This window comes from Dendrobium catenatum, unplaced genomic scaffold (assembly GCF_001605985.2).
Source record: "Dendrobium catenatum unplaced genomic scaffold, ASM160598v2 fragScaff_scaffold_243, whole genome shotgun sequence".
In the NCBI taxonomy this organism is placed as follows: Eukaryota; Viridiplantae; Streptophyta; class Magnoliopsida; order Asparagales; family Orchidaceae; genus Dendrobium; species Dendrobium catenatum.
In genome coordinates this window covers 788,701-815,071 of record NW_021318705.1, presented here as the reverse complement: position 1 = coordinate 815,071, position 26,371 = coordinate 788,701, and the positions used below count along the sequence as shown (strand labels likewise).

At 38.0% G+C, this 26,371-nt stretch overlaps 1 protein-coding gene across 2 annotated transcripts; it reads right to left on the bottom strand.

Moving 5' to 3' along the window:
* Positions 1-233: 233 nt before the first annotated feature.
* On the bottom strand, positions 234-19,256 carry LOC110094693 (serine/threonine-protein kinase STY46). 2 transcript variants are annotated; one of them, XM_020819984.2, is made up of 15 exons: positions 18,789-19,256; positions 16,933-17,329; positions 11,479-11,595; positions 11,162-11,285; positions 10,782-11,057; positions 3,809-3,849; positions 3,532-3,600; positions 3,360-3,460; positions 3,195-3,273; positions 3,023-3,121; positions 2,796-2,864; positions 2,401-2,450; positions 1,798-1,879; positions 1,324-1,418; positions 234-618 (listed from the first exon to the last, which is right to left on the bottom strand). In XM_020819984.2, exons 1-15 carry the CDS (start codon positions 19,040-19,042, stop codon positions 486-488), a joined length of 1,986 nt encoding a protein of 661 aa, XP_020675643.1. In that variant the 5' UTR covers positions 19,043-19,256; the 3' UTR covers positions 234-485. The 2 variants fall into 2 exon arrangements, with proteins under 2 accessions (XP_020675643.1, XP_028549059.1); XM_028693226.1 differs by having other exon boundaries at positions 11,512-11,595.
* Positions 19,257-26,371: the final 7,115 nt, after the last annotated feature.

Here is a 26,371-nt window from a genome sequence, read left to right as displayed (position 1 = left end):
TAGTATAAATAAACACTTACAAGAATTTTATATAATTTTTTTTAAATAAAGAGTAATATTAAAATTAATTAATTATTCATATATTAAACTCATTTTTAAATTTTTAAATAAATAAAATTTTTAAAACTCATATTCATCAAAAGATATCCTGACCTACATAAAAAATCACTCAGAGCCGTTTACATATCTTAAACAATTTGGGAGCAAAAGAAAAAAAAAAATTGCACAGCATATCCTCATAAGAAAATATATTGTAAGTCAATGATACAAAATTTCATGGTATTTTATAAAATCTACAAAACATTTATATAAAATATACATACAAAATTTGACAGTCTTGCAATTTTCACAAAATCTTATGATGTTTTACAATAATGTCCTACAATTTTTTATGCATTGTTCTATCAGGAGCTCCTCATGCAATTTTTTTCCAAATAAACGCCAAGTATAACACCAAGGGTCCTCCATGCATAACCATAGGGCAATCAGGAATCCGACAGGGACATACGTGGTGACTGCTTCAATCTCCGGCGACCAGAAGGTGGTGGTGCCATCGCCCTCATGATCTCCGACAACCTCCCGACGAGGTCCTGGAAGGATGGCCTCTGCAATGGATCACTGCCAGTTCCAACACATTTGAATGAGCAGTAAATATATATATATAATAAAAAGCAAAACAGAAAACCCATAAGTTTCTTGTAGCACCTAAACAAAACTTAGCTGATAATTAATATATCCCAAACTTCAATACTAACATTAATATATAATTCTAATATGTAATATCTTAATAACTAACCCATTTAATCATATCAAATCTCATTATACAACTTCAACTTTAGATTAACTGATAATCGACCTAAATTTCTGCATTTGCTCTGGCAGACATCTAATATCATTCAATAACATTAAGGTTTCGTTTGGGTCGGCTTTTTTATTGCTTTTTAAAAGATCTTTTTGATCACAAAATCAAAATTTTTGCACTAGAAAACTGTTTTAAGAAGTAGTAAGAAAGCTGTCCCAAACGAAACCTAATTTGAAGTTTTGAACCCTTGAATTCTGATCTGATACTTAAATATTGAAGATGCTCAGTTTGATTTTTGAAGATCCTAAGTTCTGACCAATCAAAGCAAAAGTGGACTATGAGGAGAATACATTTCATAAACAGAATTAATATAGTGATTGTTCTTTAAAAGACCGTCATCCTCTTATAATAGTTGATTGATTATCTTTATATATTTTTATATTGATAGTATTAAAATTTAACAGGTATATTAATGAAATTATATAAATTTTTAAAAAAATACTATTAATTCATCACATTACCTTGCCCAACAATCAGAAATGATGGCTGCAATCTTGGGATCAATTCCTTGGGGAATATCCAACCGCTGATCCATGAAGCCTACCACTCCAACCACCTTCAAAGGAAATCCAATGAAGCGGTCAGCTTGCCAAAGCTAATTTTAGGCTTCGTTTGGGACGGCTTTTTTATTACTTCTTAAAACGGAGTTTGTGACGGCTTTTTTATTTTTTCTTAAATCGGAGTATTAGTACAAAAATTTTAGGCTTCGTTTGGGGCGGCTTTCTTACGGCCTCTTAAAATAGTTTTTTAGTACAAAAATTAAAACTTTTATACTAAAAAGCTGCTTTAAGAAGTAGTAAAAAAACCGTCCCAAACAAAGCCTTAATTTTTGTACTAAAACTCTGATTTAAGAAGCAATAAAAAAACCGTCTCAAACAAAGCCTTAACTAAAATCCTTGCTCAACAGCAGAAACCAAACAAGAAACAACATTTACTTGCATGGCGTTGAGATGGTTCCAAGGGATGGACTCAGTCATAAGCTCCCATAAGATAACTCCAAAGCTGAACACGTCCGACCTGCATTGCATGCACTTCTAGTGATTTCCTATATAATTAATATAATCTTTATCCTTTGGGCAATATCATCGTATGAATAGCTATAAATCAAACTATTATTATAGTAGTTTCCACATAATGATGTGTGAGGTGTTGGTTCAATTTAAGAATAGATTGATCCTACAAGTTATCACAATAATGTAAATTCCTATATATAGGCATTATATGCTGATGTAAGTTTTGGGAAAAAAATGATAAGGCTTTTGAAAAATTCCCTCCTCCAAATTTTGTTCTCTTCCCCCTTCTCGTTCTCTCTCTTGCAAGAAGCTCAAGAAGAGCTCAAGAAGCTCAAAACAACTCCTCCCAATTTCTTAACATGATGGATTGTCATCAATCTCACATCAAGATTGGAGTGAATGATATATGATGAAGGAAGACCCATCATTCGTTTTGAGCATTCCCTACTGAAATTTTTTCCAAATCCCAGCAATAAGATCATTTTTTCACAAAGAAGAAGCAACAAAATGGGATGAGGAAATTACTTCTCACTGGAGTATTCACCGCGGAGTACCTCAGGCGCCATCCACTGGGGCTGCAGAAATTCACAGTAACGGCTTCATGTTAGTATTTTGCATGACAAGTTCCTTCAACATTTTATTTTGTAGAGGATTCACAATGTTCTCTCAGTACTCATTAAATGAGTTTTCAATTCAAATAAAAGGACTAAACAAAATCACAAGATAAATCGGAGTGTTGGCTTTTTATCAAGTAAGAATGCGAAGATGAATTCTTAAATATTAATCTTTAAGCTCTGGAAAAGAACTTTCTAGAGAATATTTAAGAGCATATGAACTTTGACTATGATGATTACTTGATGCAGATCTTTTACTTGCTATTCAATTATCTGTTTTGCATCATGAAAGTAGAAGAGCCTTACGGTTCCCATTCCATTTTTTGTTGTTAGCACTGTTGAGATCTTTAAAGACGACAAGCCAAAATCACCAACCTGTGAAACAAAATTTCATTTTTCACAAAGAAATCACTCATGCAGTGCTTAATAGGAAGAAGTATGGATAAAAGTTAGAATTTTTTGGTATAAAGCTGTTGCTGAATAAGAAAATGAAACATATATCCCATTTTGTTGGAGATAGAAAAACTTCTTACCTTGACTGTCCAGGATTTGTCAACTAGTAAGTTAGAGGATTTAAGGTCTCTATGTATGATAGGCGGGTTCCTTCGATGCAAGTAATTCATTCCTCTAACCTGTAACCAATTCATGCCAAGCCCAGCTTTGAAAAGAGCCAGTTTAAAAAAATATTTTGCATCAGGAACTTACAACATCAAGTGCCATCCGCAAACGCCTTCTTAGGTCCAATATTTGCTTGTTTTTGTGGAGTGTTCTGAAGAGGCTTCCTCTGTCAAACAAAATTACAGTACTACGTTTTACTATCACTCAATAACACATACTCTATCTTGTATGCTGTAAATGTTGAAGTTTCACCTGGGTAGGTGTTCAGTTACAATCGCAAGACGCTCAATTGAATATACAGCTCCCATGAAAAGCAAAACATTTGGATGTCTTAACTTCTTCATGATAGCAATCTGCAATGCATCGAGATGAAGCATTACACTGCAGTATTTTTCAAATTTACACTTAAATGAAAGATTCGTACCTCCTTTTTGTAATCCAGCAAAACACTTTCACGATAATCCATTCTTGTATACACTTTTATTGCAACGTCCTAAGGAATTAGAGAGGATAATCAGTCATAATTCTCAATCTATGATCCAAACTTATGCTTCGTTTGGGACGGCTTTCTTACTTCTTCTTGAAGCAGCTTTTTAGTATAAAAATTAAAATTTTTGTACTAGAAAGCTGTTTTAAGAAGCAGTAAGAAAGCTGTCCTAAACGAAACCTTAAAGAGAACCTCCCAAGTTAGAATAGCATACTGATCCAATCCAATGTCCACGATAAACGACACCAAAAGAGCCTGAAAAGATAGAGAAGCCGGATCAGCATTCCGTCTGACTTTTCCTTTGTGACTCATCATTCTTGGTCTAATTTAGAGAAGGTTGATGCGTTAGAATAAAAATTACTAAGATTAAAATCTGAGAAGCACCAACATATTTGGAAGGCTTTGGGTCAGTTTTAGGCAACAATAAGCCTTCAACAAAACCGAACATCTCAAAAACTCTAGAACAGTTAATTTTTTGTTTAGATATAAAATAGATCATAATATGGCAGGGACATGTCCCAATTTGACTAGCAACAGAGATGTCTAAAGCATACCAAATGCAAGCCTAATATTATACTAAACACTGGCTTTGAATCAAGTTGCATAATTAAAACAAGTACTAGTTTCTTTCTGAAGCCTTCTGATTTTCATTAAGTGCATGCCTTCAATTTTGTGATATCTGGATGTCTCATTTATAAAATTGAAATTAGATATAGTGAAAATATAATCAGTTACGAAATGCTGAATTTAAATTGTGGCACTCTTACCACATATATATACAACTGCATTCATCCTTTCAAGTATGGTGGGCATTATATGCATGATATACACATGGCATGTATACGCCTTATAATACAAAATAGCTCTGTTGACCTTGTTCTAACTCCTACATTTCAAGGTTTGGTTGTTCCCATGTCTCATATTGCTAAGTTCACATGCTTCATAGCTTAAAATTCCAAGTTTTTGACTGGTGTTAGATGACTTAACCAGTCAAAACCTACATGTTAATTACTAAACTATTGAACATTCTGTTCAATGTGCAGTTATTTTGACTCGCTTTAATACGAGGCATGAAAATTTTCCAACTGCTAATTTACAATGGTTTAAAAACTGTAGTTATTACTTATATTATCATAATCAGAAGGTATGTAATGTTATGTGTCGAATCTGATTGTGTTGATCAATCGTATTATTCTACTGCATCGAACCTCAAGTTTCTTGTGCTCGCTAGGGGGTGCGAGGAGTTTACCCCTTGCTTGAATTCTGGTGCTTTGCACCATATTTTTTTCCGTACGATGCCCCGGCACTATTTACCCGAGCGCCCTGCGATGCGTACTCGAGCACCCAAATGCTGAACGACAAAGATCAGAGCACCACAGTGGCCTAAATATGGCGTCGCAGTGGTTCAAGACAGAGGCTTGAGCGCAACAGCACTTCAAACTAACGCTTCGGTGCTGCGAGAGGGACTGGACTGTTTTCTTTCTCGTTTCCTGAAGGGTTGTGTCCCTTGGAGTTATTTTACTTGACTTTCTCTTGTATTTTCAGTTAAGGCAAGAGAGAGAATAGTGCATGTGAGAAGAGAAACAAGGAGAGAGTGAGAGAGAAGAGAGATCTGTACTTAATTTTCCCAATTTTGATAGTGGATTTCTTGTTGTGTTGTGGCTCAATGGGTTTTTCCCTATTTTGGATTTTTTCATGTTAAATCTTGGTGTCTTTTACTTTTCTGCTGCTTTTACCATTTTACTTGTTTCAGTTAGAGCAAGAGAGAGAATAGTGCATGTGAGAAGAGAAACAAGAAGAGAGTGAGAGAGAAGAGAGATTTGTACTTATTTCTCCCAATTTTCATAGTAGATTTTTTGGTGTGGTGTGGCTCCATGGTTTTTCTTCCTATTTTGAGTTTTTTCATGATAAATCTTGGTGTCCTTTACTTTTCTGCTGCTTTTACTTACTTGTTGGTTTCATCATTGTGGTGTTTACTTCTCCTCATCTTTCCCAACAATTGGTATCAGAGTGAGATTCTTCAGATCGAGTGAGAGTAATGGTGGACGAAGCAAGGTACAAGATTGAAAAGTTCAATGGTTCTAACTTCGCATTTTGGAAGATAGAAATTGAAGATTTGTTGTATCAGAAGAAGTTGTGATTTTCATTGAAAGGAATCACTAAGAAGCCAAATTCTATAACTATGGAGGAATGAGAGATTCTTGACCAGACTGCACTAGGTTTGATATGACTTTTACTTTCCTTATCTATTACGTTCAACATTGTATATGAGAAGACTATAGTTGATCTCATATCCACGCTGACTAAGATGTATGAGAAGCCATCGGCCTCAAACAAAGTGTTATTGATGAAGAAGTTATTCAATATGAAGATGTTGGACAACACCCAATGGCGAAAAACCTGAATAATCTGAACACTGTGATGAGTCAATTATGTAAGAAAGCTGGGATGGGCATTTTACTGTTGTGAGTAATTCTTTTGAAAGTCCAAAGCTGAACATTGAAGACATTATGTGGTTGGTGCTTAATAAAGAGGTTCGCATGAGGGTGAACGGTGAATCTTCAAATTTTGCTCTAAATGTTGAAGCAAGAGGAAGGGGTTTAGAGATAAATCTAAATAAAGGGAGATCTAAATCCAAGAGAGGAAAGTCTACTTTAGGTAGAGGAAAAGTTGTGTGCATGAGCCGTGGAAAGAAGGGTCACTTTAAGAAGGATTATACAGTTTCAAATAAGGGAAATGGTGGAGGTCAAGATAAAAATCATTTTGCAAATATATCTGCAAAAGAATTTCTATCAGATTCTCTGAATTTATCTCTAGACAATTCTGAATTTTGGGTGATAAGTTCAGGTGCTTCTTTTCATGCAAGTTCTAACAAGGAGGCATTCAAGAACTATACTCAAGGTGATTTGGGTAAAGTGTATATCGGGGACAACAAACCCTGCAACATTGTTAGACAGGGAGATGTTGATATCAGAATGTCAGATTGGTCAATTTGGAGATTCAAAAATGTTAAGCAAGTTCCTTATCTAAAGAGGAGTTTAGTTTCTATGAGTCAGCTTATAAACTTAGGCCATGTGACATCATTCATAGGAGATACTTGGAAGGTGATAAAAGGGGCTATGGTTATAGCTCGTGGCAGTATTGAAGGCAACCTGTATGTTATCAATAGAAGAACATATTCTATTGGAATAGCAGATCAAATGTTGATGGAGGACTTTGGCATTGAAGGCTTGACCATATTAGTAAGAAAGACATGCATTCACTTTTTACTAAAAGAAAGCTTCATGGTTTAAAATATACAGATTTAGAATTTTGTGAAGACTGTGTATATGGCAAGAAACATAGCGTGAGTTTTCTAAATACTAGTTCAAAGGTCAAGCCAAAGAAGTTCGAGTTAGTGCATAATGATATATGAGGTCCTGCTCCACTTACTTCTATAGGAGGATCTTTATATTTTGTCATATTTATTGATGATCACAATAGGAATGTATGAGTGTACTTAAACTATAAGTCATATGTGTTTAATATTTTTAAGAAGTTGAAGGCTATGGTTGTGCTTGAGATAGGTCTAAAGCTCAAGTGTCTCTGATCAGATAATGGTGGTGAGTATTTTGATAAGAAGTTTAAGAAGTATTGTGCTTTGAATGGGATCAGTCATGAGTTTACTGTTCTAAGAACACCATAGCATAATAGTGTTGAATAGCGCAAGAATAGAACTATTACTGAGCATGAGATTACATGCTGGTCTACTCAAGTAGTTCTGGGCAGAGGCAGTGAATACTGTAATTTTTCTTATCAATCGTGATCCTTCAGTTCCTCTAAATGAGGGGTTACTGAGGAAGCATGGAGTGGAAAAGAGGTTAGTATATCCCACCTCAAATGTTTTGGTTGTTCATCCTATGCTCATATTAATACAGGATCTAGGAGTAAACTTGATCCAAAATCTATCAAGTGTACATTCATTAGATATGGCTCAGATACATTTGGCTACAATTTCTGGGATTATCAAAATTAGAAGTTTATCAGGAGCAAGGATGTCAAATTCAAGGAAAGTGAAATGTATAAGGATATAAATGGGACTCCTGGAGATTCTTCCAAATATGTTGAAATTGAGGATGATGATAATCAAGAAGATAAAGCTGATGAAGCACAGAGAGTACCTCTGACTCCTGCTACTGAAATTAGGAGATCAAGCAGAATCTCAAGGCTAGCTCAAAGGCATTCTCCTTCTTTGTACTATCTATTGCTGACATTTAGTGGTGAACTAGAGTGCTATGATGAAGCCATTCAAGTTGATGGTTCAAATAAGTTGGAGCAAGCCATGAATGATGAGATGCGTTCACTTGAGTAGAATCATATTTGGGAGTTGATAGAGCTATCAGATGACAAGAGAGAGGCTGAAAGAAGAACCTGATGGTAACAAGCACTATAAGGTAGACTTGTAGTTAAAGGTTTTCAGCAGAAGGAAGGAGTAGACTTCACTGAAATTTTCTCTCTAGTGATTAGATGGCTACAATCAGAGGTGTATTGCATGGTAGCAGTTGAGGATTCATATCTAGAGCAGATGGATGTAAACAAGGGCGGAGCCATTCATATGTGAAGGGGGGCAATTGCCCCCCCTAAAAAAAATACTTAGATGAGGGCCATTTTTTTAATTTTGCCCCCCCCCCCATAAAATATTTATTTTGTCCTAATCGAACCGGGTCTCGCTTTTTGTCTCTCGCATTCATCCCGATTCCCGCACAGCCTCTCCGAGCCTCCGACACTATTTCTCTTCTCTGGTGAGCCACGAGTGAGAGATCGCCTTTGACACCGACTACTCTGCCTAGTTCACCGGCTTCTTGTTTTAGCATTAACTCTGCCAGTTGTCACCGCTACAATGGAGAGAGCATTTTCAACAATGAAAATTGTTAAATATAGATTACGCAGTAAAATGGGTAATGATTTGCTCAACAGCTGTCTAGTGTCATATATTGAGAAAGAAGTATTTGATTTGGTTCCAAATGAAGTTGTAATGCAACATTATCAAAAGATGCAAAATAGAATGCAAAGCTTGTAATTTTTATTGAAATATAATAACTAGTTTGAATTTTGTTATAAATATATTTTTTATCTTTTTATAATTTTGCCCCCCTAAGAATTAAGGCAGATTCCGCCCCTAGATGTAAAGACAACATTTCTTTATGATGAGCTTGAGGAAGAGTTGTACATGGTGTAACATAAGGGATGTGTGGTCACAGATAATAAATATCTAATTTATAGGCTCAGGAGGAGCTTATATGGACTGAAGCAAACACCAAGACAATGGTACAAGAGATTTGACAGGTTTAAGTCAGATAATGGGTACACGAAGTATCAGGCAGGCAACGTTGTTTTTTCAAACATTTTGGTAATTGTTATATTATGTTGCTTTTGCATATGAATGACATGTATGTTGCATGGTTATATATGGAGAAGATAAAATATATGAAAGAATAGTTATTAAAGAAGTTTGAAATGAAAGATCTGGGTCCAGCAAAAAAAATTCTTGGTATGAGAATCAGAAGTGATAGAAGTGCAGGTATAATGAAGTTGTCTTAGGTAGAATATTTTGAAAATGTGCTTTAGAAATTCAACATTAGTGAGGCAAAGCTAGTTTGCACTCTCTTGGGTAGTCACTTTAATTTATCCAAGGAACAATCGCCTATATCTGAAGTAGAGGAAGAACATATGAAGAAGACTTCATATGCTTCAACAGTTGGAAGTTTGATATATGTTATGATATGTACAAGATCTGATATAATATATGCAGTGGGAGTATTCAGCAGATTTATGAGCAACCCAAGCAAACTTCATTGGGAGGTGGTTAAGTGGATTCTCAGGTACTTGAGAGGATAAGTTGACAAAGCTCCTTGCTCTGGTGGTGCACAGATTGATCTATAGGGTTATGTAGATTCTGATCTTGTTGGAGATCTTGATGGTACGAGAATCACAAGAGGTTATATCTTCACTTTGGAAAATATTGCAATCAGTTAGGTTTTCAAATTATAGAAAATTGTTGCACTCTCAACCACAAAAGCAAAGTACATTACCATCATTGAGGCTAATAAGGAGGAGATTTAGATGAAAATTTTCTTGATATAAATTGACAAGGCACAAAGAAATGGGAAGCTACATAACGACAACACGAGTGCTATAAATCTAGCCAAGAATGTTGTATTCCATGCCAGGATGAAGCACATCCAGCTTCAGTATCATTTCATCATGTTGTTTCTAGAACATGGTCAATTATCTTTTGAGAAGATACACACGTCCGAGAATCCTGCAGACAATAAAGATGTTGACAGTTGATAAATTGAAGCTATGTATAACTTCAGTTGGTCTTCATGGAGGATGAGAGCAGGGATAAGCCACACTACCTGTATTATGATTTGTGTTACAGATTCGGGGAATGATTGATTGAAATCAGTTCCAAGTGGGATATTATTATGTGTGGAATCTGATTATGTTGATAAATAGGATTGTTTTGTTGCCTCAGACCCCAGTTTCTATTGCTCGTGGGGGGGGGGGGTGGGGGGGGTTGGTCGGGGGGGTTTGACGTGGGGGTATGTGCGAGGGGTTTACCTCCTATGTGGGTTCGGCTGCTTTGCATCTGAATTTTTTTTAGTACAACGCCCCAGCGCTGCATACCTGAGCACCCCGACGCTGTGTTTCTAAGCATCCCAGCACTAAATGACAGAGATCAGAGCACCGCAGCAACCAAGTTATGGCACCGCAACGATTCAAGATAGAGTATTGAGTGCCATAGTGCTTCAAACTGGCGTTGCAATATGGACTGAAGTTATTTTACTTGGCTTTCTCTTGTATTTTCAGTTAGGGTAGGAGTGAAAACAGTGCATGTGAGAAGAGAAGCAAGGAGAGAGAAGAGAGATATGTATTTATTTCTTCCAATTTTCATAGTGGATTTCTTGGCGTGGCGTGGCTCCATAATTTTTTCTCTATTTTGGATTTTTTATGTTAAATTCTGATGTCATTTACTTTTCCGCTTCTTTTACTTTATTGCTTGTTTTGTTATTGTGGTGTTTACTCATCTTCCCCAACATGTACACTACTTACTATGAAACTCAGAAGATATTTTATAGATACACAATGGAATCTCCATCTACGTCAATGTTTCACTAATCTATTTGGAATATTCGAGTAAATACCTTCTCCAATTTCCTCCCCCAGCACAAGGTCTTCCCATCGAATTTCAGAGTCTCCCACCAAGTTTGGTTCTATCTCGTCAACAGTAGATGAACCTGATTGGCTACTAGCAGTGGTCTCTAAAGAAGAAGCTGATTTTGAATGCTGTAAACCTTCCATCATTGGCGATGTATTCTTCTTTGATATTTTTGCTTGTTCTGGTGGATCTGCCAGTAAGTTCTCTCCATCTTGCAGTACATCACCATCCTCCATCTCAGTTATGCAACATTGTTCAAGACCTACAATTGACAAAAGATCTGTTAGACCATTAAATTCCCAACATCCACCATTTTATTAGAAACAAGAGATAATAACAAAATTTTGCCAACATGTCTCTGCTTACCTGTACACCCACTTCTGCAAGGAACAAGAACTCTTCCTTCTTTAAGACATTTTTTTCCTTGATAGCATGAAGCACAACATTTTGCATCCATCTCACCCAGAGGTGAAATTTCTGGCCGTTGATCCTATATCATGAAGACCATTAAATATCGTATCTGCTAAACAAAGAGTAGTAGTTCAACATTCTTCTGAGTAGTCCGATACAACCATCTTTTCCTTCTCTTGATTATTGAAAAACTAATTACATTTAATGCACTTATAAGGATGCCGTATATACTTGCAAAAAAGCATTAAAATTATGACAGCACTGGTACATACATTTTGTAATGAACCATCTGCTGAAACAAATACCGAGTTAGTTTCTGTATTTCCTTCCAACTCTGGAGCCTGACTGCCATTTATTCCGATGTGCAGCTTTGCAAGAACCTTCCCAGCCTGATATTTTTCAAGATGGAAAAATCACACATAGCAAAGAAAAACTCCAGGGAACTTATAATAGCCGCACAAACGTAAGTAATCACAAGAACAAACAGAGAGTAATTAGCTAAGAAAGTTCAGGAAGAGCCTGCAGTTAAATTATGGCAGACGAATTTGTTTAGTCTCCACATACTTCGATGTCTTTCATATGGTCTTCTTTTTTTGCATGTTCTAGATGTGGTATTCCTTCCCTGACAGAATTTTGAGTGGAAATTATTGGGTTCGGACACTGGACATAGCTTATCGTTCGAAGACCAATCAGGTGCAGCCATGTTATCGAGTACCGAGCTTGGTACTATGCAGTACTGAGTCGGTACTGAGCAGTACCGAGCTCATTACTGAGTAGGAGGTGATGTGACGCATTTTGATTGGGCTCTGGACGGCGTCCGGTATCCGTGTCGGGCCCAATAATTTCCCTATTTTAAGGGATTCTAGTTAATGCTCACAAAAATATGTAAACCATTGTAACAGAACACCTACACGGGTTGGAAATAAAACACGAAAACTAGAAGGAAGAAGAAGCAGGGGTTGATTCACGCAGCAGGAGAATACTTCATTAATTCATCTTAACGTGTACATATACAGTAAGTGAATATTTATGCATAATGAAGAGAATGTTCTGGAGTCTGTCACAGCCGTTAGTGATAGGAGTAGTGGAGAAAATAAAGAGTGCTGGAACATTGTGTTAAGTTATGCTGCGGTGTATTAAACCGGGTCTTGACAGCCCCCCTCAAATTAAGCATCTAACTGTTGGATGGTTAATTTGTTGCGAAGATCGGAGAAGCGCGAAGCTGAGAGAGCTTTAGTGAATATATCTGCCAGCTGATCAATGGAGCTGATATGGAAGATCTCAACTTCTTTGTTCTTGATATGATCACTTATAAAGTGATAGTCTATCTCAATGTGTTTGGTCCTGGCGTGGAAAACTGGGTTATTTGCGAGGGCGAGTGCTGAAATGTTGTTACAGTAAATGGGAGTGGGTCTTGGCTGAGAAATGATGAAGTCAGTGGCGAGGCGACGGAGCCAGATGACGTCAAAGGTGGCAGAAGAGGACCGATATTCAGCCTCGGTAGATGATTTTGCCAAAGTGGCTTGTTTCTTGACTTGCCATGAAATAAGGTTGGAGCCTAGATATGTACAGAAGCCTGTTACGGATTTGCGATTGGTAGAGTCGGCGGCCCAATCGGCATCGGTGTAGGTACGAAGTGTGAGATCTCCTTTGGTAATAGGTAAGCCATAGTGGATGGTCCCTTTGATGTAGCGGAGAAGTCTTTTAAGAGCTTAGAAGTTGCGGTTTGAAGGGTTGTGCATATGTTGGCATATGCAATTAGTGGCAAAGGCGATGTCGGGGCGGGTGATGGTAAGGTATTGTAGGGAACCGGCGAGGCGGCGGTAGGATGTGGGATCGGGATATGGTGAATCGGGTGTGGTCTGTTTAGTGGATTTGGTGGACATAGGTGTAAGGGCCAGTTTGCAGGAGAGGAAGCCGACAGAGTCTAGGATGGCATTGGCATAATGAGATTGCTGGAGAAACATGCCATAATTTGTGTATTGCACCTGTATGCCGAGAAACATGAAAACCGGACCCAATTGTTGAAGAGAGAAATTGTTTTGCAGTTGTGACAACTGATGTTGGATAGTCTCCGGATGATTGCCAGTAAGCAATATGTCATCTACGTAGATAAGAAAATATATTTGAATGTCCCTGTTGTTGTACCGAAGCAGGGAAGGATCGGACTTGCTGAAACAAAAGCTAAAATCTGTGAGAAATGAAGTTAGTTTTTGGAACCACTGGCGGGAGGACTGTTTGAGGCCGTATATGACCTTGTGTAATCGGCAGACATGGTCCGGATGTTGGGGGTCGATGAATCCTTGCGATTGATGCATGTATACTTCTTCTTCGAGATCGCCATGTAGGAAAGCATTGGCAACGTCGAATTGAAGTATTTTGCAGTCGTGGTGGAGTGCAACAGCTAGTAAAACCCGGATTGTGGGGAGCTTAGCAACGGGGCTGAATGTATCCTATAATTGACACCGAATTGTTGCGAATAACCTTGTGCGATGAGGCGTACTTTGTAAATAGCAATGGTCCCGTCGGGATGAAGTTTGAGTTTATAAGTCCAGCGACAGCCAAGGATGGGTGTATTGGGTGGTGGCTTGGTGAGGGACCAAGTGCCTTGTTTTTATAGGACTAGGAATTCGGTGGGCATGGCTGTCCTCCAAGGTTGGAGTTTAGAAGCTTGGTTGTAGGAGGAAGGGGTGGTAGGAGTGGGAGAATTGGCGTAGAGATCGAAGATGGGTTTGGGACGTAGGTGGCCAGTGCGGAGGCGTGTTTGCATGGGATGTAGAGTGGAATGGTTGCTGGGAGAAATTGGGGACGGTGGGCGGTAGGAATCTGAAGTGGAGTGATTTGAATGTGGAGGTGATATAGGAGTTTGTGAAGAACCGGGTGGTGTTGGTGAAGTGGTAGGTGGGGAAGTGGAATGAGGGATAGTAGAAGGAGGAATTGGGAGTTGTGGTGGCGTGTGGTCAGATTGCTTTATGGTGTTTGATGTGGTTTATGGGAGGTTTTGATGGAAGGAGTGTTCTTGGAAGATGACGTGGCGAGAGAGTAGATTTTCTGGGTGTTGGGATTGAAGCAACGAGAGCCTTTATGTTGTGTGGAGTAGCCGAGAAAAATGCAAGGAGAGGAACGTGGTGCGAGCTTGTGAGCGGCTTGTGGTTGTAACCAAGGATAACATATGCACCCGAAGGTGCATAAATGTGAATAGTTGGGTGGGTGGCCGTGTATGAGGGTGAATGGGGTTTGGAATTTAATAGAGGAGGAAGGTATGCGGTTTATGAGATAGTTTGAAGTCTGCAAGGCTTCGGCCCAGAATTTTGGAGAGAGGTTAGAGGCATTGAGGAGGGTGCGTGTGGTATCAAGTAGATGACGCCGTTTTGCTCAGGTATGTAGGGGCAAGATAGCTGACGGTTGATACCGTGGGTTAAGAGGTATTGATTGAAAATATTACTGGTGTATTCTCCTCCTCCGTCAGAACAGAGGATTTTGATATTAGTATTGAAATTGGTTTGAACCATGGAATGAAATTGTTTGAATTTAGTAAAAGCTTCATCCTTGGTGTGAAGAAGAAATAACCAGCATTATCGTGAATAATCATCAATAAAAATGATATAATAATGATAGCCATTAAGGGATGAGAAGGGAGCAGCTCCCCAAACATCAGAATGTATTAAGTGAAAAGGTGCGGTTACATGAGTAGAGCTGCTAGGAAAGGTTAACTTGTGGCTCTTGGCCACTTTACATGATTGACATAAAGGAAAAACAAAGGAATTACAAATAGTAGGGATAGTTTTAGATAATATGGCCATCACGCGAGGATGGGGGTGCCCAAGCCGATCATGCCAAGTTGAAGTGGAAATTGCGGACATATGAAGAGCGGTCGGAGTGGAGGGTGCTGAGGTGTGGAGAGGGTATAGCCCATCACGAATGCTGCCACGGAGAAGGGTTTTGTGGTCCTGAGGATCGTGGATGGAGAAGCCGCCAGAATCAAATAAAATGTAACAGTTGTTATCAGATGTAAGTTTGGAAATGGAGAGTAAATTATGGGAGAGAGAAGGAACGTGTAGGAGGTTGTGGAGGTGAAGCTTACGGTGTGATTCCGGAAGGGGGAGAATACCTTGGCCGCTATTATGAATGGGAAGTGATGATCCATTTGCAATAGATACGGTGTCTGTGCCGGTGTAGGGCGTTGCTTGCTGCAGGTTGTTGACGTCCATGGTGAGGTGAGTTGAAGCTCCAGAATCTAGAACCCATTCAGTGGGGGCAGGTGGATATGGGTTGGAGATAAAAGCTCATGGGTTAGATGACGGAGGTGGAGCGTACTGTTGCACATTGCAGCGGTGCCAGCAGAATAAGGCAGTGTGACCAAGTTTGCCGCAGATCTGGCATTGAGGTCGGGTTGTAGTCGTACCCGCAGGAGGTCGAGGGGATACGGATTTGTTGGTAGGAGGGGATCCCCGTCCGCGACCAGTTTTAACTGAGGGAATTTTGTAACGGGAAGATGGAGTACGAGCGGTGTAAAGTGCCTGGGTATCCGAAGGGCTATGGAGATCCCGCTGTAATTCGTTTTGTATATGTATCTCTTCACTGCATAACAGTGAATATAAATTTTCTAGATTGAGAGGATGAGGAGAAGTGCAGATAGCAGCTTTTAAGGGATTGTATGTGGGTGGTAGGCTATTTAATATGAAGATGATAATGTCCTCAGAATCGACGTTGGATCCAACTGCGACTATGTTGTAGATGAGGGTCTTCACCTGTGTGAGATATTGGGTGATAGATTGGCTGCCCATTTTGATATTGTGAAGTTCATGCTTCAGTTGGATAACCCGAGACCTATTGGTCGACTGTAGGCGGGTCTTGAGAGTGGCCCAGATCTCACTAGCTGTGGAGAGGTGGATGATGTATGGTAAAATAGAAGGGGATATGGTGGAGAGTAAAGCAAAGACCTAATTTTGGTCTATGAGTTTCCAGAGCCGATAATCGGCATTTACTATGTTCGATGCTGGTTCCGGCGGGCAAAGCAATTTTCCGGTCAAGTATCCTTTGAAGCCATTTGCTGAGAAGGATTTGAAAATTTGAAGTCTCCATATAGCGTAATTATCGCTAGAAAGTTGTACGTTGACAATGGACTTTAGGTTGGACATCAAAAATTTCAGCGGCATCGGAACGGTGAAGTCGGCCATGGATGCCGATAAGGATGACGTCGCCGAGGTATTAGAGGATGAACCTTGTTCTCCCATTGAAGAAGAGTAGAGCGTGCGTTGGCACTATTGCTCTGATACCATAACAGAACACCTGCAAGGGTTGGAAATAAAACAAGAAAACTAGAAGGAAGAAGAAGCAGGGGTTGATTCACGCAGCAGGAGAATACTTCATTAATTCATCTTAACGTGTACATATACAATAAGTGAATATTTATGCATAATGAAGAGAATGTTTTGAAGTCTGTCACAGCCGTTAGTGACAGGAGTAGTGGAGAAAATAAAGAGTGCTGGAACATTGTGTTAAGTTATGTTGTGGTGTATTAAACCGGGTCTTGACACATTGGACCTAATAGACCTGAGTCTCACAACTTATTGATAGTCTCGGTACTACTTGTAAAACTCTCCTTCACTATTTTTGGGTCCAGTATTATGTGGAAAGGTTAAGACTTAAGAGAATAAAGAGATGACAGAGAAAATACAGTAGTTTCAAAGGTAATAAAGAAATATAAAGGTACTGATGTGTACCAGATTTGATATAGATGATGTAATTTGAGGTTGTGAGGACCACTGCACTCTTTTAAAGTTCAAATTGGGTTCTCTTGACTGTCTGCGAGCTTCATCAGAGTGCGATCTTGGTCCATCTGATTTTGCATTGTTTAGCATGGAGGCATCACTTGAGACAACAATAACACCAATACACACACCATTCTCATACAATGGGTTCGCAGTTACCATTGCTATGAACAATTCTCCTGATCTCTTCCTAAAAGAAAACTGACCCGACCACGTTTCTCCTCCACATGCTCTTTCCACAATGCTTTCCCAATAAGGATGATTGCAGGCATCTACAAGTATATCAGTGACCTTCCGGTTGAGTGCTTCATAGCTCTTCCATCCATAAAGAACCTCGGCCACTCGATTCCTGATAGATTTAAATTTAAATTAATCAACAGAGGCACTTTCCCTTCAATTCATGGTCTTTGTTCTTAAGTTATTGAAATCTACTTCAGGGGTTCATGCCAACATATATACAAATAAAAATGGAAACTTTCCAGTTATTTCAAGTTTTGTCCTCTATACAATTTTGCCACTTTCTTGAAAATCTATCAGAGTAAAGTGATTTTAGGAATTCCTCACCTTAACCATTTGGCATAAATAATGAAAAATAGCATAATGTTTAAACTATTCAATGTGCCAGAAAATCAGAAAAGAACTGCAAAAAGCAAATCAAATCCTTAGGAATAGTTGTAGTAAATGGCTTAAAATCAACCGGCATTGCCATAAAAAGGTAATATCAGCTTCACAAATTGCATTTCCGGGCTTCCATATATGCCAAGAGAATATGATACGTGAGCATTTCTAATATTTGCAACCTTGTTGTAAAACTGAAAAGCATAAAAATAGTTAACTTTTTGCAAGTCCTAAGAATGTTTCAATCATTCCAATGAAAACTGATGAAAAACTAAAAAGATTTTATGTCATAAATATGGAAAATTGAAGGGAAACTATAATTTTTTATAGTAGTCACCTATTTAACCAATATTATGAACCAACAAATTCCACTCACTTTACGGACAATCCTTGTGAACGGTTGAAATTAAACTACTACAACAAAAAATTATGAAAAAGTAAAAAATAGCAAATCATAACATACATGAAAGAATATAAATTGCTATAATCAGTTCTGTTCATTCAGTTTAATCAGCTAATATACTCTTTAAGATGAGCCATATAAAAATTTAAAGTAAAGTTTTCCAATAAATATCCTTTTCTTTTTTATATAGGTTTAGTATGGGGTGGCTTTCTTACTGCTTCTTAAAATAATTTTTTATTACAAAAATTTAAAATTTTATTATAAAAAGTTGTTTTAAGAAGTAGTAAAAAAGACATCTCAAACCAAGCTATAATCAGGTTTAAAAATATGTTACAAAACTTATTATTCAGGATAGAAAGTTAGATTTGAAATCAGCTTATTAAATTCATATAAACAGGGATGTCATCTATTGTTCTAACCGAGCCACTTAAATCTGGATTTTTTCGAGTCACTCTTTGTTGTTATTTTGTATGTTCATCGTATTCATTTTAGTTCCTCCCAAAGCAGCAATCCCTCAGGCTTCCAGCACATACAAGACGCCTAATTGAAATATTTCAAGCTCCAAAATTTTTCATAGGAACTCGAAATGTAATTAAAGCCTTAAAATTCGTAAGGCCGCCAAAGTAAATCTACAAGATCGTCCGTAGCTGGCGTAAGAGTGGCTCTGATAACCAATTTGTAAAATTAATCAAACACTTGACGCGCATAAGAAGTTGAACAAGCACATCTGATTCAAACCAATCTTAATAATCAAAACAAACCATAAGATTATCAGATGGGAACGAACCAATAGAAGATCTCGCCGGAAACTGGCCTGCAGATATGGAGCGCGTGACCGAGTTGATGTAGAAGGCTTCGATAAGGATTGTTGACGAAGTTTCCCGCCATCGTCATCATCATCACATCTTGCTGTTCTCCTATTCGGCCTCGTTTCTTCTCGCCTTTATCGCTGAGGAAGAGCTGGAGGTGCTCCCGGAGCTGCGCCTGGCTAACTTCCAGTTCATGGAATCGCTTCACCAAATCCTCTTCCGCTGCCCCCATGCTTCACCGTCCCTGTTCGATCACCGGCGACGAACTCTGAGGCCGATTAAGTCATGCGATTCCGATTCCCGGCCGCGGATTCAGAAGTCATCTTCCCCCTGCGCTACCCAGCTCCCACTTCGATAAAAATTCTTCTTTATTGTGAAAGTATTATAATATGAAGTAAAACAGCCGTCGTGCAATTTATGCAGGCAAGCCAAGCTATGAGATCTAGATTTCTAACGGCAACTAGCCTAGGGACTTATGTAAAAAATCAACCAAAAACAGACAAAAAGAGAACTTTGGCTTCTCTTTAAATAAATTTTATATTACAAATTGCATAATATTTTATAAAATAATAATATTATTTTGTTTTATGATTTTTTTTTTTTTTGGAAAATTAAGGTCAAAGCCTATTCAATTATAAAAGATAATTACAGGTAAAAAAGAGGAATACAAATAGGTACCAAAAGAACAAAACATGTGATATTGAGCAGACGAACAAAAAGGTTCAACATAAATGAATGAAAAAAGGAAAAAAAAAAACCCAAAATAGTGAGCAACCTAAAAAAACAACAAAGAGAGCATCAGAAGAATAAAGCATAGCACGTAACAAAAGGCTTAGAACTAAAATTTGCAACACGACGCCCGACCAAAGAAAACTTCCCCCCGATTGCGAGAATTGCCATCAAAACAAGAGAAATGTTGCATATAGTCACCATCATGGGGAAGGGAGTTGCAAATTGATTATCCTTTCCCCCTACCAATCCCCAGCCAATAGCCAAAATCAAGAGCAGAGAAATGTCAGACCAGCTCCATAACCGAGAAAAAAAAAAAAAAAAAAAGAGCAAAACCTTCATCAGGAAGCAAAAGAACAACCAGAATGCCTCATACAACAATACCACAGCAGCATATGCTAGGAGAAGCAAAAAAGGAAGCTGCCATGCTAAAAAAAAACCACTTCGAAGCCTTCAGATAAACCCCTTTCCTTATAATGTCACAAATGTTGGATTGACTTTTTAAAATATCAGAATATTTTCTTGCATTCCTTTCTCTCCAGATAGTGTAAACCGAACACCACAGTAACAAAAAATTCAGCATATTGTGTCGATCAGCAGCAGCAATAAAATCCATAAGTTGATAGATATTTGGTCTCATGAGAAAATTATTTAAACTGGGCATGATAGTGGAAATGATAGAGAAAGAGAAACCACACTCAAAAAAGAGGTGAGAAGCACTTTACAAATTCGATTTGCAAAAACAACAAACAAGATCTACCGCAATATTCCTTTTAATGAGAGCATCCGCAGTTTTTAAACCACCAACCAAAGCAAGCCAGCAAAAAATGGAATATCTGAGAGCATAGTGCTTATGCCATACCAAAGAAAACCAAGGCAACACTTCATCTTCTTTATAAAAAAACTTGAATAAAAGCTTGAAAACCTTTCACAGTACCCGTACCCCAATTAAGACAGCCTTTGTTGTCATCATAATTAATAGTAATAGCCTGTAATTTATCTCTAATATGGTCAGAACAAGCAACAGGAATATTCCAACTATTAGAGTCAATAATAACTCTAAGACAGGCATAATGAGAGAACAGGGAGGTAAGAGAAACACTATCCGGGAGGTCCTGTAAAGATAAACCATGACACCATAGATCCCAATTCAAGGAAAGAGAAATGGACGGCAGAACATTGAAAACATCACTATCTTTAATTTTTACAGCAATGGAACATATATTTTTCCATATGATGGAGGCAACAAAGGAGAATTTCTTCCAGGGAGAGTACTAATATTTGATCATCCAATAGGAAAGTAAGGAAGGAGAATTGTAAATTCTAATGATCAAAGAGCAGTTAGCAGCATGTCTAAGGGCCTTAAGAGCAGGAATGCCTAGACCCCCTTTGTTTTTTGGTTTACAAGTTTTATCCCAACTGACCATATGCAATTTCTTAGCCGCAATATCACCAAAATAGAGAAACTTAGCAAAGAGTTTCTCAATTTGCTTAGCACAACATTTAGGTATAATAGAACCCCGAATTCAATAAGCTATAATATTCCAGCCTACCTGCAAAAGAAAGAGATTTCTCTTTCCAACCTGAAAACTTGTTAGTATAATAACATCAAGGAGGGGAGAGAAGTCCGCAAGAAGGACTCCTTAATAGAGATAGGTAACCCCAAGTAGATAATCGAGTAGCAAAGGAGAAGATGTTAAGTGAGGCACAAATATCATTGGCTTGGGGATTGTTAGGGTGAAGAATAATGCTACTTTTGTGCGGGTTAACCACAAGACCAGAGGAATCAGCAAAAGAGGCAAGGATACTCTTTAAAACCAAGCAATTATTTAAGGAGGCTTTGCCAAAGATGAGGAGATCATCTACATAGAGGAGATACGAAAAGTGTAAGTCTTTGAAAACAATAGCCTCAAAACCTCTCCCATTAGTAGGGGTATCAAGTAAACATGAGAGAGCATCCACGATAATACAGAATAAATACGGGTTTAAGGGACAGCCCTGCCTGAGACTAGTCCCCGAGCTGAAATAACCCTCCAAACTCCCATCCAGACACACGGAAAAATGCACATCCGATATTCAAGCCCGTACCCAACCTATAAAGGTAGGGGGGAAACCCTTTTGAACTATTCTATTAAATAAAAAGTCTCTAGACACAGTGTCCTTCTTAATGTCAAGTTTAGCATACATGTAATTCCCTCTGGAGCACTTTTGATTGTATCTCAACAACTCAGCCGCAAGGATTACATTGCTAGTGGCCACTCTTTTATAAATGAAATAAGCTTGAGATTTATTAGTTATATGAGGCATAATATATTTAAGCCGAGTAGCCAAGATTTTGGCAATGATCTTATAAAGAGTGTTGCATAATGATATAGGCCTGAAGTTAGAAATAGTGGTCGAGTGAGAGAACTTATGCATAAGAGTAATGGCAGTGGCTTTTACCCTATTAGGCATATAGTTTTTCTCAAAAAATGATTTAACAGCTTTGCATAAGGAAGGCCCCAGATGTGCCAACTCGATTTATAAAAATGATAATTAAAGCCATTCGGCCCTAGAGAAGACACAGAGGAGCCAGAAAAAAGCTACCTTTTTGATCTCGTCAATTGAGATAGGAGCGGTGAGTAAGGTAGCCATATTAGGGGGAATAACATCACCAATCAGAAAATCAAAGATATCAGGATTAGGAGGAGGTGGTGGATTATAAAGGTTTTGAAAATGCTGAGTGATTGCGGAGCTAGCATTATAATGATTTCCAATACTTCCCTCAACAGCAGACAAAATAGAAGCCACATTAAAATTATTCCTTATTCTAATCTTAGAATAAAGGAATTTGAGATTGTCTTCCCCATACTTTAACCATTTGGCCTTTGCTCGTTGAATAAGCCAAGAGGACCAGGAAGTAGTGAGATGAGCAATATCATCATTGATAGTTTTTAGTTCAGTGTTCAAATGAACACTAGTAGGGTCACATTCTAAAAGAGATAAACACAAATTTTGTCTTTCATGAAGGCTTTTTAAATAGGCTTCCATACTAGATGAGGAAGTCCATTCTTCAAATTTGATACCAATCTTGACCTTCACAAGTTTATGACAAAAATCCATGATCGGATTGCCCATAGGAGGCTCCATGAAATTAGTACTAAGGAGGATGTTCCAATAATCATCTTTCATATTCTAATAATTTTTGAATTGGAAACGCCTCGTCTTATTAAAAGAAAATCATTTTTAATGACAAGAGAAGAGTGATCAGAGCAAGCGGGTTCACTAACTAAATAGAAAGAGGAAGAATATCTAGATAGCCAGTCATCATTAACAAGAACTCTATCCAATTTTATGTGAATTGGATTTTCAGTTTGTTGGTTGAACTAAGTAAAAAAATGCCCCGTTGAGGGAAGATCTTTAAGTTGCGTATCAAAAATGAGAGTGTTGAAGTCTCCAAGTATACTATGATGTAGATTTGCACCACCGACTTTTTCATTTAGAAATATGCAGCAATTGAAGTCCCCTAAGACAACCCAGGGAGAAGGGGAAGAAGGAGCATTATCTCGGATTTTCTGCCAGAGGCTAGATCTCTCCTCAGCTGAGTTAGAGGCATAAATGACAGAGAGGAGGAAAGAATCGGAGTGCTCATAATTAACCCGACTAGTGATTATTTGAGCCGAGGTGAATAAAGGGGTGAATTGAAATTTGCTGGTGGACCATTTGATCCAAATTTTACCGGGAGAAGAAACCTCAAAATTGTTGAAACTACCTTCATCTTCAAAAATCAAATGTGAAGAGAGAAACCAAGGATCAGACATGGCATTATTTTGAATTTTATTTTCCAAAAAATATAACATATCAAGCTTATGAGCTTTAACTAAATGCTTACAGGAGAAAACCTTGCTAGGGTCATTGAACCCCCTTATGTTCCAAGAAGCAATAGAGGGAAGAGTCATTGAGTTTTTGTAGAGAAAGAGGATGCCTTTCATGTGTGCTTTGATCTAGGATTTTTTTGTTGAGGGTGGATGGGATTATGGTAGGGGGAAAGTGCTTGCTATGAGGCTCGGTGGAAACCTGCTCAAAAGTGGGCTTATAAGATTTGCTCTTGTCAACCAAAGCATCATCCAGTGTTATACTTTTGGATTATGCATCAATCAACACATCGTATTTATTGGGGGAGATTATATCCGAAGGTTTAGCCACAAACACATTAGGACTTATAGACGACACCACAACTTCGCCGGTTGGTGAATTGAGATTGGGGATGTGATTTGGAGGAGAAATGACAATGGAGGGATGGGTTTTAGTGGAGATGATTTTGGGTGGTGGAGACTGTTCTGAGGTGTTTTGAAGGACCAGTATGGAAGGGGCTTGGGAGGGAGTTTTTCCCTGGGAAGGATGGTTTTGGGTATCCGACACATTCTTGCTTCTGTCAGAATGAGGAATGATAGTAGAAACTGGCTTATCCACCAAAATCTCAGTGGATGGGGTGATAAGTGGAGGTTGTTGTGGTTGAGGCAGGGAGTGGGGTTGTGGAGTATTATGTGGTGGCTGTTTGAGGGAGAAGTGGTTTGGAATGGAAGCTGCTGGGATTGAGGGCGAGAAGTGGGATTTTGGATACGAGGAGACAGCGGCCTACTTCTGCTTTTAGTACTGAACCGTGTGTTAACATGTTCCCTGGAAGGCCTTCTGGCTCTATTTGTGGGATTGGAAATCTTAGTCTCAGTAGCTTGGCTTGGGGGCTGAGACGGGCAGGAGGATGGGGAATGGACAAGGGAGCCACAGTGATCACATGGAGTAGGCCTCCATTCATATTGAATTTTTAGGTTGATGATTTCATCCTCGATAGAAATGGGCATAAACTCCGGATAAACTATTTTGTTGTTAACTTGCATGCACATCCGAGCATAGGTGAGGCAGGTTTTTGCTCAGTAAGAGCATCAACTACAAGAGGAATAATCGATCTTGCTTGCTATGAGAGATATGCCTTCCGAATTCCAGCAACAAAGAGGGAGATCCATGATTTTAAACCAGATAGGAACATAAGCAAAGTTTTCTTTCTGAGGTCGGAATCTTGGGAACCACTTTTGTAAAACAAAAGGTCTTCCCAAAATGAACCAAATGCCAACAGACCAAGCCATTTCATAATCCACAACAGAGGAGAATTTAATGAGAAAAAAATCGTTGCTCAGATTAAATAGTTGGATATTACCTTGAAGCTTTCACGTTTTTCGCAAAGCAGCTAAGAGCGACTCATAAAAAGGCCTCCTTCCAACCAAGTACCCAACCAAGGAAAGATTCCATTCTTTAGATGCAACATATGTTTTAGCTTTCAGAAAAACAATAACTTCAGATTGGGTGTTGAGAAAAGAGATAGGAAAATCTTTGGAGGAGAAACAAGAAGGATTGACAATATTCGTCCAATCCGAGGGAGAGGAGGAGGAGATGGAAAAGGAAGAAGCCGGCCCATGGAGGGAAAGCCCCACCGGGGTGGAGGCGGGAGAAACAATGCGGGGAAAACAGAAAAGAAACCCTAGTAGAGCATTGTAATTGACCTTATGATTAGTTCTTATTACATGAATTTGCTAATATCACATAATTAAAATTAAAATAATTAAACTAATAAATTGTATATATATATATATATATATATATATATATAAAAATCAAAGAATTGAATAATGCTTCTATTACATTGTTATTTTCATCGAATATATTTTAAATAAAACTTCAATTAATAAAATGCCAAATATTTTATTTAAGCTCTAATCTTTAAATGATGACCTAAGCATAAATTATAATTACTTATTATAAATCTTACCAACTTGATTTACTATCATGTTGTTGCGTAAACATGACAAGAATCACAATAAATTCAACAACATCCGCCAATTAATTCATTTACTAATTTTAATAATAGAAAACTAATTTGTTTTGTAAAATTTTATTCACCTATTTGTGAGTATTGACAATCAAAATTTTAACTTTTATAGTTTTATTAAAAAAAATATGATTAAGCTATAGTTCGATCCAATTAATTCATCAATAGAGCAAATTAGAATAAGCTATACAAAATTTCCATTATCTGAAGAAAAATATATTTTTCATTGAAACATGCTACACATTTCCTTCAATCACAAACAAGAATACAAAAAAAAAAAAAAAAAAAAAAACCAAAGGATGCTAAACCCAAAAGGACTTAGTATGACAATCCTGCACCCATTGAGTAGCAAATAAACGACAATCCATTAGTGGTAATAAGCCATAAAGCAACCAGCTGAAGTTTAATAAGCAACACCAAAAGGCACAGAGATAACCACACTAACCACCAAGGTTGCCAGCTTAAGGCCAACCCGGGGTTAAGAAGCATTGTCTCATCATAGTCTAGCAACCAATAGAAAAGCCAAACCAAACAAATCATAAATCACTATTTTTTCTTAGATTTACTTTTAGATCTTTTTCTAACACCACTAGAAAAAGCATGATTAACTATTCGACTTGCCATGAAATTATACCTATCTTGTGGATCTTGAAACTCATTTGTATTCTCATCAACATCATATCGCCATCAGACACATTTAACCAATTTGAATGATCCACACAAGAGTTACTGACAAGGCCATATGGGCTTTTAACTCTGCATTGGACATGACAAGGCCAGATGGGTTTGATGAACCCCTTCTCAATCAACTCTGAAATTGACTCTTCAACTCCTGCAACTCCTTATTAACCATTCTATAAGGTGTTTTAACAATTCTTATTACTTCAAGCTGAACATTTGTTGTAAATCTCCTTTTTTATTGGCAGACCAGCAAGCTGGCTTATTCAAAAAAAAAAAAAAATATTTCCC

What these genes read in the sequence shown, in the direction of transcription:
- LOC110094693 (XM_020819984.2), bottom strand. Translation starts at nt 19,042, where the DNA reads ATGGGGGCAGCGGAAGAGGATTTGGTGAAGCGATTCCATGAACTGGAA. An exon ending in TTGCAGAAGTGGGTGTACAG is followed by an intron (nt 11,058 to 11,161) that starts GTAAGCAGAGAC and finishes TGTCAATTGTAG; the next exon opens with GTCTTGAACAATGTTGCATA. An exon ending in ACAAATCCTGGACAGTCAAG is followed by an intron (nt 2,865 to 3,022) that starts GTAAGAAGTTTT and finishes TTTGTTTCACAG; the next exon opens with GTTGGTGATTTTGGCTTGTC.